The 14,482-nt window shown below is 40.2% G+C and overlaps 1 protein-coding gene across 2 annotated transcripts; it reads right to left on the bottom strand.

Moving 5' to 3' along the window:
- Positions 1–964: 964 nt before the first annotated feature.
- On the bottom strand, positions 965–14,163 carry LOC114462513 (basic immunoglobulin-like variable motif-containing protein). Of its 2 annotated transcripts, none has more exons than XM_028445403.1 (10): positions 13,916–14,163; positions 11,355–11,882; positions 10,163–10,292; positions 7,957–8,052; positions 7,757–7,861; positions 7,581–7,675; positions 4,814–4,946; positions 1,812–1,895; positions 1,640–1,736; positions 965–1,562 (listed from the first exon to the last, which is right to left on the bottom strand). In XM_028445403.1, the coding sequence occupies exons 2-10, from the start codon at positions 11,824–11,826 to the stop codon at positions 1,257–1,259; spliced, it is 1,518 nt and encodes a 505-aa protein (XP_028301204.1). In that variant the 5' UTR covers positions 11,827–11,882; positions 13,916–14,163; the 3' UTR covers positions 965–1,256. The 2 variants fall into 2 exon arrangements, with proteins under 2 accessions (XP_028301204.1, XP_028301205.1); XM_028445404.1 differs by lacking the exon at positions 13,916–14,163 and adding an exon at positions 13,799–13,907.
- Between the last annotated feature and the right edge of the window lie 319 nt (positions 14,164–14,482).

Below are 14,482 nucleotides of genomic sequence, written 5' to 3'. Positions count from 1 at the left end.
GACCATAAACACATGAACCAGTTGATGTGTGGGGGTGTTTCAAGAGCCACACTTTATTTACAAAAAGGTAAATAGTTATTATTTAACAAGGTTTTTAAAATGACAGAAATTGTGATTAAATTACAGTTCATGCAAAGATGAATAACAGGGTAGCTAAAGCCTGCAGTGAAAGATCACAGCTGATGGGTAACAAACCTGAAAAAGGTGTTGATAAAAAAAAAAAATGTAAAAGTGCAGTTAGTTAATCATTATATTATTGTGCTTTGAAGGAATTGTATTTGTTCACACGTTTATTTTTGTTCAACTGGAAACTTCTTGATAACCATTTTTGCTGCACCTGCAGGACCTTTGCTTGATAGCTACACAAAATGATATCTAAACAACTTGTTTTCTTAAAAACAATACTAAATAAATAATCTAAACAGTTGCTGACGTCACACATCAGTTGTAAATAGTTTTGCATGAGACCAAACGTTAAACATCGCAACAGAAAATTAGCAGTAAAAGCAGTTTAAGATGTTATCATCATGATACATGAACACATAATACAGGCTTGAATAAACAGATAATCTGCAAACTAAATTACCTCAAAGTGAGTTTTACCAACATGAAGTTAGCAAACACTACAGTTACTTATTTGGAGAATTTGTGGTTATTAAACAATATTTCTGTAGAAGCACTACATCAGTTTTAATCCACAGGAGCAATTTGCCCCATTGTCATCAGTGTGAAGTTTTTAACTGAATCTAAAGTGCACTGCTGTCAGATGTAATACATAATAAGAAGAAACATTATATAGTTGAATTTTTGACGTTTGTAAATAAATTGATGGTGTTCATCATGTCTTCTTTTAATATTAATTACTTGAAGTTTCTTTATGACAGACATGGTGTATTAGTTGGTAAGGATGTCTTCTTACCTGTTTAAAGCGTCAACGTGGCACAAGTAGAAATGAGTGACAGCCTTTGACAGCTCTGAAGAACATTTTTATTGATTTTTGTGACTAATGTTTTGTTACATATTCCAAGATATGAATTGTAAATTATCTATAAATGACAAAAATTTTCAAATTTCTTTTACAAAAAAACTTGGATTACTCTGATCCAGCCCACCTGAAAGCACAGTATTGGTTTCCCATTTATACAATGTTTAAACAATAGTTGATTGTAGTGATTCTTTGTGGCATTTGTTGACAATTAACTACAAAAACCACTTGGTGCCTGCCTGGTTTTCCTCCCATCGTCCAATCAACCTTTTCAGTCTGTGATGTTCTCTTCTAGGTTGTCTTCGGGGGAGCTTCTCTGTCTGTGCTCTGTGCTGTTGGACAGCTGTTTCCATCTGCTGTCCTTTTGACTTCCCATGCTCTGTGAGCGTCCCAAATGTGTTGGCCTCTTGGAGGACGTCATCCTTTCCTCGCTGGCCTCGACCGCCCTCCCCTGTGCCCGCTCTGCTTTCGGGTGGTAAAAGTCCTGATGAAGGTTCTTCAGGTTGAGTGCCCAGGGGCCAAGCTTTTGCCAGTTTACTCTCTGGAAGGCCATAATGCAGTGCAGGTTGCCGCCGACCTGCAAACCAGGCAAAAATCCAACAGTCACACACACGGATGAATACACTTCTATAAAGATCATTGTGTTGAGATGACCTTCTTGGTTTTGCGGTGTTGGATCCCCCTCTCTGTGTGGCGAATGTCAAGGTACTCTGGATTTTGTGTGTTGAGGTCAGTCACAATGTCCAGCCATCTATGAAATGTCTGTCAGGTTAACAGCTAGACAACAGCAGGAAAACAAAACACGCAAACCAAAGCAACCACCTACTTTTTGCAGTGAATGGCTGGATGTTTTCTACTGGGCTCGCCAATTAAGATCCAGTATTCCATTTCATTTGTAGGCAGTGGAGCCCTTCACATGAGACAAAACCACCAATGAGTATGAACAGATACAAATACATGTGTGTTTGCATATTTCTATTCAATAATAACCCTACATTTTTTTACCCTGCTCAGACAGTGCAGCCATGTGCTAAGCTAACCACAATGTGCCTGAGTCATCACTGGTATTGAGCAGAGGTGGCAAAAATACTAGTCTTCAGTATTCAAGTAAAAGTATAGATACTTGGAAAAAAAATGACTGGTATAAGTATTGAAGTTGCTTCCTTACTTAAAGCTGGGGTACTCGATTTATTTTCTTTAATTCAAAAAAAATTCTTATCAGCATCATATAGTATATCGTAAAAGTAATAATTTCTGAAAGAATTGTACGTCTGTGTGCTGTCTGTGCCTTAAAATTAAGTATTTTAGTTAATAAACCCCCGGAAAACAAAATCTTGGCTGTCACCCCCTCCAGCTCCAATCACAGGATTTAGAGAAAGGCAGGATAAACAGGGCCCACGAAGGAGCCTCCTCATTGGCTGCCACGATATATAGTGAAGCGCGTGCACAGTGCAAACTTGTTTTCAGTCTTGGACTAACTTTGGACGCGCAAGTGGCTGTTTTCCTTCTAGAGGTCATCTAATGTTCCATTTTCCTATATTTTGTGTGCATCCTTATGCGTGGCGACGTGTTTCACCAGTAGTGCACGTTCAGCTCTCATGCAAAATTTCATGCATTTCTGTGAGAGGAGGAGACTGGGAAGGATTATCAAAGTGGGGGACGGGATTTACGATTCAAATTCAGCCATGCCCCTCTGTCATGGTTCAAGAATCCGGTAGTGCAGCTTTAAGTAAAAGTAAAAAAGTATATGCTACTAAATGTAAGTAAAAAAGTAAAATATAAAACAAATGTCCCTTCAATCATAAGACAGGGTTTTTAAACCAGCAAATTCAAAATGTTTTCTTTAAAAAAAAAACTGGTACATGGAAGTTAAATCGCTTACCTTTGAACACCTGGAGAATTTAGCACTCATAATAAATACAATTTGTAGATAAAATGCCAATGCTCAATTAAACCCAGAGCAGCTTTGAGTTTAAAATTTTTAAAAACTTAAAAATGTTAACCATAAACTAAGGGACCTGACTAACAGAAAAAAGCTCAAACTACCAACATGTATAATTTAGCCTCAATAGAATCATCTTCTCCAGGTTTCTAGAATAGAAACACGCCTTTTTTGGTCTCACAAGCAGCAGAAACTGGTAGTGGTGTGTTTAGTTTGAGTGACAAGGTCTTGACAGTAATTAGCTCATTTTTAAAATGTAAGGAGTAGAAAGTACAGCTATTTCTTTCAAAAAGGACGGCACCTTTAATAAATCCTTCTCATAGTCCCTCTGAGGGTAATACAAGAGTTTATGGTTTATGGGTCTTTCATCCCCCCAGCCTTCACTAATGACACGCGGAACATTATAACTTGATTTTTTTTACTCAACGTCCTGTATACTGATGGTAGAACAGGCGTTGCATTAACCACTGGCTTTGATTGACCGAAGGTCATCTGCCTCCCTTCTCCAGCACCTCAGGGCTGCAGAGAACAGTCATATTTTCAAGAACAGGCTCAAGACCCACCTTTTCAAATGAGCTTAATTAATTATTCATTCATTTTAGAATTGTTATCTTTTATGTTTTTATAGTTTTAGGATTGTTATCTTCTATGTTGTTTTTATAGTTTTAGGTTTATCTTTTAGGATTGCTGTCCCAGTGTTTCCTCGGATGGAGCTGTCTGCACTAGTGGTTGTGATGGACCGCGGCTGCAGTGGTGCTCTCTGCCTCGTGGGCCCTCAGTGATAGTGAATGGTAAATGGTAAATGGATTTGATTTTATATAGTGCTTTATCACCACACTGAAGCAGTCTTTACATATCAGCTCATTCACCCAATCATTCTCACATTCACACACCAGTGGGACAGGACTGCCATGCAAGGCGCGAGTCGACCACTGGGAGCAACTTAGGGTTCAGTGTCTTGCCCAAGGACACTTCTACACATAGTCAGGTACTGGGATCGAAATCCCAACCTCTCGATCAGAAGACGACCCACTACCACCTGAGCCACGGTCGCCCCCCGCCCCTTGCTATCTTGCTGTGCTGGGGGCTCTGTCTTGTCGTCCTGTGCCCACGGTCTGTGTCCTGCTCCTGGTGCGGACGGCTCCTTGTGATCTCTCCTTACCTAGATCCTCTGTACCCAGCCAGGTGCCATTGTCCTTCTTTTACCCTGTGTGTGTGTGTGCGCGGTGGATGGGGTTTGTAGGAGTGGATGTTCTGTTAGTTGTTGTCTTTGTGAGCGCACTTTGAGGTGCATTTTGTTGGGGGGTTTTCCTGTGGATTGTTTGCGTGGGGTATTTATTATTGTATGTAAGGTTTTAATGATGTAAAGCACTTTAAATTATATTGTATATATGAAAAGTGCTCTATAAATAACATTTGATTGATTCTCCGCTGCCCTATCTCCTTCTTCTGCTCCGTGGACCGAAGTTAAGTGAAGTGTGTTATTGACGAGCTGCTCCTTCAAAACTACAATCAAAATAAAGTGAACACAGTTATCATGTGGTCTTCTATCTATGTTATAGCCAAAAAGAAAACGACTGTTGTGTGTTTTTTCTCGATAGACGTGAATACGTCACATGAGAGCCCTTCCCAACCCTCAGACCTAAAGCGGAATTAAATAAAGCTGAAAAAAACGGTTTTCTATGTAAACCTCAATTCGGAATTATTAATTCCATGTCGACACAAAGAACACTTTAATTCCGAAAAATTTAATTCGAAATAACTAATTCCAAAATATAAAAAAAAACATCATGTAGCCGTGGCCATTGTTTGCTGAAGTATTAGCATGTGGGCTAATTTGGGCCAGTATTTGGTTGTAGCTTTCACACAGATGAAAAAAGTCTAACCTGTAAGCCTTAGCAGCTTTGAGTGGTGTGGCCTCAAAGCCCATTGGGCAGAAGTAGTGGTTCTGACAATGGTAGATGTAGGCCATGGACTCATCCTTGAGTCCATCTGTCAACTTCATCAGAGCTCCCTCCGCTGCATAGACAGAGGTAGAAGGTGAAGTTGACCTATGGTGGACACAGCAGCTCAGTGCATACTAGGGATGTAATGGTACAGTTTTCCCACGGTTTGGTATGCATCACGGTTTTTGGGCCACGGTATATTGAGGGAAAAAAAAACATCACATTTACATTATTTTCCAAAATCGTTCAGCCCTAATATACCTGTATATATGTATATATTTATACACACACACATACAAAACACATAAATTCATACATACATATACGCAGACACACATAAACCATCATCTGCATAAACATACATATATACAGTGGGGCAAAAAAGTATTTAGTCAGCCACCAATTGTGCTAGTTCTCCCACTTAAAAAGATGAGAGAGGCCTGTAATTTTCATCATAGGTATACCTCAACTATGAGAGACAAAATGAGAAAAAAAAATCCAGAAAATCACATTGTAGGATTTTTTATGCATTTATTTGCAAATTATGATAGAAAATAAGTATTTGGTCAATAACAAAAGTTCATCTCAATACTTTGTAATGTACCCTTTGTTGGCAATGGCAGAGGTCAAACGTTTTCTGTAAGTCTTCACAAGGTTTTCACACACTGTTGCTGGTAATTTGGCCTATTCTTCCATGCAGATCTCCTCTAGAGCAGTGATGTTTTGGGGCTGTTGCTGGGCAACACAAACTTTCAACTCCTTCCAAAGATCTTCTATGGGGTTGAGATCTGGAGACTGGCTAGGCCACTCCAGGACCTTGAAATGCTTCTTACAAAGCCACTCCTTTGTTGCTCAGGCGGTGTGTTTTGGATCATTGTTGTTTCATCTTCAATGTCCTTGCTGATGGAAGGATATTTTCACTCAAAATCTCACGATACATGGCCCCATTCATTCTTTCCTGTACATGGATCAGTCGTCCCGGTCCCTTTGCAGAGAAACAGGCCCAAAGCATGATGTTACCACCCCCATGCTTTACAGTAGGTATGGTGTTCTTTCTCCTTCAAACACAAGTTGAGTTTTTACCAAAAAGTTATATTTTGGTTTCATTTGACCATATGACATTCGCCCAATCCTCTTCTGGATCAGCCAAATGCTCTCAAGCAGACTTCAGACGGGCCTGGACATGTACTGGCACTGCAGGATTTGAGTCCCTGGCGGCGTAGTGTGTCACTGATGGTAGCCTTTGTTACTCTGGTCCCAGTTCTCTGCAGGTCATTCACTAGGTCCCCCCGTGTGGTTCTGGGATTTTCACCATTCTTGTGATCATTTTGACCCCACGGGGTGAGATCTTACGTGGAGCCCCAGATCGAGGGAGATTATAAGTGGTCTTGTATGTCTTCCATTTTCTAATAATTGCTCCCACAGTTGATTTCTTCACACCAAGCTGCTTACCTATTGCAGATTCAGTCTTCCCAGCCTGGTGGAGGTCTACAATTTTGTTTCTGGTGTCCTTTGACAGCTCTTTGGTCTTGGCCAAAGAGCTGTCAAAGGACACCAGAAACAAGTGTGACTATTTTATACTGATAACGAGTTCAAACAGCTGCCATTAATACAGGTAATGACTGGAGGACAGAGGAGCCTCTTAAAGAAGTTACAGGTCTGTGAGAGCCAGAAATCTTGCTTGTTTGTAGGTGACCAAATAGGGATTTACCAATTAATTCATTGAAAATCCTACAATGTGATTTTCTGGATGTTTTTTCTCATTTTGTCTCTCACAGTTGAGGTATAACTATGATGAAAATTACAGGCCTCTCTCATCTTTTTAGATGGGAGTACTTGCACAATTGGTGGCTGACTAAATACTTTTTTGCCCCACTGTACATGCACACTAGTGATGCGTGGGTCAGCGGACTACCCGCAAGGACCGTGGGGCGGTGCGGGTGAAGAAATGATCAAATAATCTTGGTTCGGGAAATCCTATGAACTGAAAGTATAGGTATCTGCTATTTTACAACTGTCCGTGAATGCATCGCAGCTGTGAGCCAGCGCTGATTGGCTGTGTGGCACTCAGGCCCACAGCTCACATCATGTGGCATTAACATTTTTTCTTTACACAAACTGAACTCTACGTTGGGTTGGGTCGGGGCAGATTCTGAAAATAAAGGCAGCAGCTTGGGGCGGGCGGTGCAGGTAAGATTTTGCCGTACATGCGAGGCCCCGCGGGTTGAAAAAATCCTTGCTCGCGCATCACTAATGCACGCAGGGTCCATGTACATGCAGCTCTATAGACGGGCTCCTGCAGCTCCAGTCTGAAACACATGCAGCAGGATCCACGCCAGCTCCCGGGCTGGCTGCGGACTGTTGTCGGCAGTGGACGGTTGTGAAAAGTCGCACAAACGCCCAGCAGAAAGTAGGTTAACAGGTTCATCCGTGCCGCAAACACAATGTTCTGACAGTGGAGAAAGTTTCCCAGGAGCCAGTAGGAGACTGGGAAACTTCTGATTGGCTCCTAAGGCGGCATGAGCAGCGCATGGCACTGAGCCTGAACAATGTGCTGCTCTCATGTCTCTGCTCCTGAGGGGATCACACAGCATGCGTTGCTGCACAAATATCATTGTTTGCCGTTGAACATTGAACCGAACAGGACGTATTGAACGGTTCGGTAAATCACCGAATATTGTTGCATCCCTAGCGCATACGCACTCACCTGTTTCTCCTGCTGTCTTGTGTTTTCCATGTGGTTTGTATAGAATGTAGGAGCAACCTCTCACTCTGAAGTGGTCATTGAGTTGTCTGAACCACCTGGAAAAATGCTACAATTAAAGAGCACTGCAGACTTACTTTACGTGTCCTTTCAAAGACATGCAGCAACAGTTTATGTACCGCATCAGAGTAGCATTTCCAGTAAAAGGACCAAACTTGATTTCCTCAAAAGGCGGCTGAAAGCCCAGAATGTGCAGAGCCTCCTCCTGAGAGATTGGTGAAAGACTAACAGCACAACCACAAACACATATTACACACGTCACTGAAATGGCTTTGACATGGCTTTGACATCATATGTGGACAGACTGTGTGTGACTCACCTCCCTGCACCCAGAGTGCTATAAAGGAAGTTCCAGCAGGACACTAAAGAGGAAATTCCACAAGAAGCCTTGTACTGGGGTCGGCTGATGCAGTACCTGCAAAACATAAAATCAAATAAATCATTTTTTAAAAGTGATTTAATGGCGGTTTCCACATAAGGTCCCATGTAATGGTTGCCAAATGTGACCAAAAACAGGAGGTTTCCTGATTTAGCAATGTTGTGACCATGGGTGTAAAAAAGGGGATAGGACAAGTTTAGCATACACCTGATGGTTGAAATGCTCCAAAAGTTGACACTGTTCTTCTCAGGGCTAAACACACCCAGCTTCTGCTCATGTTTAAAAAAAAAGTGTCATGTATTTTTAACCTTGGTTTTTAAATTATAATTTATTTTTTATTATCAGTTTTTTAATTTACCACATTCCAAGACCAAAACTGTTCTTTAATGTGACAGATTTGATAGGTGTGCTGATTATTTACACTATATAGGCAGAAGCTGGCTACCGTGTGGAGTTAGTCTTTGTTAAAATTGGAAAATGTTGGTAGTTTGAGCTTTTTTCTGTTGGGCAGGTGCCTTAGTTTTATGGTTAATATTTTCAAGTTTTTAAAAAATGTTATACTCCAAGCTGCTCTGGGTTTAATTGAGTACTTACATTTTTTTTTCTTGAAACATTTTATTTACAAATTGTATCTATAAGTGCTTGTTTTAAATCATCCAGGACTTCATCAAGGGTAACAGATTTAATGTTTTCCTGAGTTCTTAAAAATGTTAAACTCAAAGCCGCTCTGGGTTTTATTGAACATTTGCATCTTTTTTTTCTTGACACAGTTTATTTATTATAAGTAGTACATTTTCCAAAGGTAACAGATTTAACTTGTTTCCATGAAACAGTATTCTACAAGTTCTTAAAAAAAGAAAAAAAACATGGAATTTGCTGTCTTAAAAACCCTGTCTAAGGGAGATTTGTTTTACATTTTTTTTTACCTAAGTACATTTAGTAGTATGTACTTTTTTACTTTTACTCAAGTAAGGGATCAACTTCCATATTTTTATCAGAGTAATTTTTTTTATTCAAGTATCTATACTTTTACTTAAGTACTGAAGACTAGTACTTTTGCCACGTCTGATGTTAAGAACACAGGGGATAAAAATAAAAATAAAGGTAATTTAACAGTTTATTGAGCAGTATAAAAGACTAAAACAAAACTGAATCCTTTTATTTCAAATACAGAAAAAAATATATTGTGCTCTATTTTTATGAGCAGCTAATCAAAGATCTATTTTTGCATGTTTTGTTTTTTCTTGTGTTCCAGTAACTGCAAATTATTGACGGGGTCTACAAACGTCCAACAGGTTTTTACTCAGCTTTTTAAGCATATTTTTCTTTTTTCATTCAGGATAAAACACTGGTGAAATTCAAAATCCATCCACAAATGAGGCTCAGCTCAATGCGAGTTAAAGGTGCAGTCCACAACTCTCAGATCCCTCTCTCCCCGCTGCTCTCTTGCCCTGCCTCCAAACTTTTCAAAGTCCCTCCCTCAGAGGAGCTAACAAGCTAACAGTAATATAACATGCTCTGTTAAAAGCATATTACTGCAACGCTTCTCTCTCTCTATGTGCACACACCTAAGCAGCAGCAGCAACAACACAGTATCACTTACAGCAGCCCAAACGTATTCTGCTGCGTGCACACAACACATGCACCACAGAGTTCTAGTGTAAAAACTACAAATCAAACATAATATAAATCAAGCAGCAGTAATTACCTTTCAAGCAGAAAAGTCACCAATTCCATCTTCTACTCCCCCAGACCATACGCTATAAAAAAGACGATGCTCTAGCCCGGGAAAGGGGCGGGGCCTGTGAGCAACAGCTGTCAGACAGCTCGTCAAACACAATCCTGGCTCTGATTGGTTCTTTTTGCTCGGTCGCGGTGCATTCTGGCAATCTGCCAAAGGCTACAGGAGCAGCAGGGGGGGCTCAATGAATAATAATAATAATAATACATTTTATTTAAAAGCGCCTTTCAAAACACCCAAGGACACTGTACAGGGCAGTCATTAAAATAAACACAATAAAAACAATGAGCCTGTTTTTTTATGTAAAGCTGTCTTTACATAGTGACAACTTTAGCAAATATGACAAACAGTTACTTTTATAAGAGTTGCAGACTGCAGCTTTAAGTATATAGACTATTTAATTACCATCGTCTGAGATCCAGCACTTTCCTCTGTTTGAGCTCCTCCAGCGAACCTTTGGGCAGGATGTCATGCAGATTATGGCTTGGTCTGTCTAAAGACTTCATCTTCTTGGTGCTGCTTTTCTTCCCATTGCCTGAAACACAATATTTAGAAATGACTATAACAAGAACTGAACAGCTGCAGAGCAGGTAGAAAAACAATGAATATACTTTAAAAACACAGTGAATTTAAAGGGGACATTTTATGAAAAATCCACTTCTGCAGTTTTTTGATCAAATATGAGGTAACTTAAGTGCCCACCGGCACACAAAATGTGAAATAAATCCATCCAGTCGTTTTTTTTGTGGTCTTTGTAAGTCTTACAACATAAAGAAAATGGCTCTGTTTCAAATTTTCCAGATTTGTGACGTCACAAGTCAAATCCCACCCCTCCGCTGGTAACTCCACCCTCAACCTGATGAAAAGTTTTGCAAAAGTCCACTATTGTTTGTCACGCTAACTAAATACAGAACTTTACTTCTGCTGGTGCCGCGCCTCCACAGTGGACGTACATTGTAGTGTAAGCACTATTTGTTCATGTGGAGGTGTACTCCGCTCTTGTGACTGTGAATTAGCGAACCAATTATATCGCCTCGTATCGCTGATCTGACGTGTTTGTGACACAATCTGATGCAGCAGGTGGAGAAAACAAATGATCATCACCTTAAATGCACTATTCCTGTAGTTAGAGGATCAGCGAAGGAGGAGAAAGTGACTTAGCAGCTTAACACTCCAGTGAGAGTTTGAATGACTGCTGCTGAGATGCACAGACCCTGAAGTGCTGAGACGGACTCAAAATAACAATATCCTCTTAAATGGCCATGTGTTTTAATGTAATGTGCAGTTTTTTGACTGAAAACATGTGTGGATAGCAAAAATAAAATCACTTTGGTGATCACTGATCACCCTGTAAAAGAGATAGACATGAAGTGAGTGAGCGTCTATAGACACGCCCACTCATGAATATGCATAAGTAGGCCCCAAATTGGCCCGGTTTCAGAACTGCTCAGAAAGTGACTTTTCAGAGGCTAATACTCTGGAAAACAGGCAAGTTTTGGAAAATAAACCTCAAATACTATGTTTTTGGGGTTCTTAGAACAAATGGAGATGGAGATGCATAATATGTCCCCTTTAATCTAAAAAACCTTTTTCTTACTTGCTCTCATCTTTTTGGTGAACACAGCATTAAAGTCAGCTGTATCAATTTCCCAGGCCAAGATGGGCTTGGTGTGAGCAGATGACACATCGCCTATGTCACAGTCCTCGTCAGATCCCACATGAGAACCTCCGGTAGGACCGTCAGTGAAGTCAGTGGAGGTTTTGGACTTAACCAGAAGTGGCCTGTCATCCAGCTCTTTTGGAGGTGCCTCTCTGGCTGTGTTTGGTGGATGGTACACAGAAGCAGCCTGATTCAGGAATGCATAGTCAGAACACACTGTGTAGAACTTCTCACGGGAGTGTGTGACCGGGCAGGTCCACGGTAGGTGGAGCTCGGCACTCGAAGCCCGCCTCATTCTCATTGCATCACGGGCAAGGGACCTGATCAAACTGTGGGCCTCTACGCCATCAGCGGGTCGTTGAGGGCTCGACGGCTCTGCTGGCCCAGACAGGTTTGATGTGTTGGGCATTGAAGATCAGATGATGGGTGACGGACCTAAGCAGAGCTAAAAGGGCAGTGTCTTACCTGAAAAACAACAAAAAAACTATTAATCATTTTCTGATCACAATCATAAAGAAGAGAAGTTTGTGAATGGATGATAAAGTTTGTTTCACATAATGATAGAAAATAACAAAAAGGTCATGCAAAACCATCATTTAGGAAACTTACGGTAAAAGTCCAGGTAACTTTGTTGGTAGCTATAGACAATTTCAGTTTGCAATATGTCAAGTACTTTCGACAACATAAATTATAAGACTTAACAACAAAACAGTGGTGACAGTGCTCAATACTTCAATGTAAGAAAAGTATAAATATAAACTAAAATAGACTAAAAGACTGTCAGTAAAGTTCATATTATATAGAAAGTGTCTATTTGTACGGTTGTCGTAGGGACAACCCCCGGTGCTATTGGTACGTTTACCAAAGTACACGTACGTAGCGTCTTAGGGTTAGGTTCAGGGTAAGGTTTAGTCTTAGTCACGTGACCGAAACTGGCCAATGAGGGGCCTGTGTACCGATAGAATGTTGGTATATTAATACAGCAACCGTACGGATAGCCACTGCCTAATCTATGACCCATCAATTCTACTAGTTATAATGAAGTTTCAGATATATACGTACAATAGTATTTTCAACTAGTGAGAATTTAATTGATGATATATACAGTAATAGTGAGAACAGAATTGTAAATATCAAGAATTAGAATTGCAACTAATCAAAATTACATTATGAATATGTGGACTTGGAAAAACAATGTGTCAAAATTGAATTATAAATATTTACAATTACTTATTAAATGTGAAAATGGCTTGCCATAGTGCACCTAACGGCTGTGGCTGCAACAATGAGCAGCAAGACCTCAAAACAACGGCTCACAACAACAGACACGTCCAAAATAGCTCTGACACACATCTTTGTGTTGTCCATGAAAAAACAACAACAAAAAAAACGCAATTTTGGACAAAAGTACAACAAAAACGTTAATAAAAATGAAAATTAGAGTAGCCTAATCAGGTACGTGGGAACCCATGTAAAGGGATAATGGCTGCTCCCAACGGTTAGTATCCTAATGTAGAGGGTTTTCACCGACGTCACGTTCTGGGCGGTAACCCGGATGCACGGCCATATTGGAGGCACTGCAATGGATAAACCACAGAAAAGCTCCTCAAAATGCATTATAAATGCAAAGGCATACAGGGAAGGACTTGGAAAAGTTAGGGTTTATTGGTGGTGCAGATGGACACGAGTTGGCTCCCTCGTCTTGGATCAATGACGACCCGGAGAGTCTTCTGTCTATTATGTATCCTGATATCATCAAGTACCTGGTTTTAACCCTTACACAATCTGGGTCATCCTTTTGATAAACATCAAACCTTTTACCTGGAATACAATGAGAAATACAGCACATTTTACCTCTACATTTTAAAAACTGTGTTGCTACTGTAGCAGGCATTTAAATGTGATTATATTACGTCAATAAAACCACATGCAGTAGCTTGATATGAATTATATTATTATCACACTACAAAATTATTAGTTATTAGTTAAGAGCCGCTGCTATCAACAATTCACTTTTCTGACAAGAAATGTGCTGAACAAATTGGAACATTCAGATTTTTATCTCGTAGATCCTGGTTTAGCTTCGCTAGCCACAAGCGCCTCCTTTCCTCTGTTAACTTTTGACATTGTTCTCCCTGATTCGTTCTAACTTTTGGCAGTCTATAAAACTCTAAATGTTTTTCATGGTCTGACCAAAAACATGGTAATAATTCACCATTTCCTTTCGTTGGACGTTTGGATCTGCTTTGGTAACCTGCTGAATACCTCCATGATGGCGACTTTCGGTTTGATAACGTGCCGTGAAAACCGTGCAAAATATTACTTCAAATGCGTATTTTAAATACATATGAACATATTTTGTTTACTTGCAATAATCTCACCCTCTGTGATATGAATTTCCTCTAAAGGTACCCTTAAATCAGAGTCCCGGCCCTGAACGAGATGACAGCATCATTCCCTGCGGTCTTTGATCCCATTTTCAATTGATATGAACTCACTCAGCATCTCTCTCAACGATCAGCCTTGGTTCAGATTCAGACCGTCTGTTTAGTCACACACAGTCCGATCAGCTGCTGCATTAGGCTCCATCCAGCATGCAAAAACACTGCTTTGCTCATTGGCTCTTCGGTAGCGACTAAAAGCCGTTGGTTGCTAAAACTATCCACACACTGACAGTCATTAGAGACCCAGAAATGTCAGATCTGAGGCGAGAGTCGCGAGTCAAGAAGACGTCCTCTCGACCCTTCTTATGTTGCCAGATACAGCAAATGTTTTCCTTGTTGAAGAGCAGTGTATTTGCTCAGCAGGCGAATTTTTTTTTAATTTATTTTTTAAAACAACATAACTAATCTGAGCCAGTTTTGTTGTACAGAGACAATTGTTGTTGTGTACTAAGGGGAGTTTTGCACAAGTAAACAGCTGTAGTCACTGCTCGGATCTTGTTTTACCGAAAAACTGCCAAGATCACAGAGATAAAGAGAGAATAACGCAGCTATTTTATTTTTTTGTTAAATATTTATTATTTTTGTGTGTACATCGTTCTATGTCACACTTCCTTTGGCAAT

This window comes from Gouania willdenowi, chromosome 4 (genome assembly GCF_900634775.1).
Source record: "Gouania willdenowi chromosome 4, fGouWil2.1, whole genome shotgun sequence".
NCBI lineage: Eukaryota > Metazoa > Chordata > Actinopteri > Blenniiformes > Gobiesocidae > Gouania > Gouania willdenowi.
This window is presented reverse-complemented; position numbering and strand designations above follow the sequence as displayed.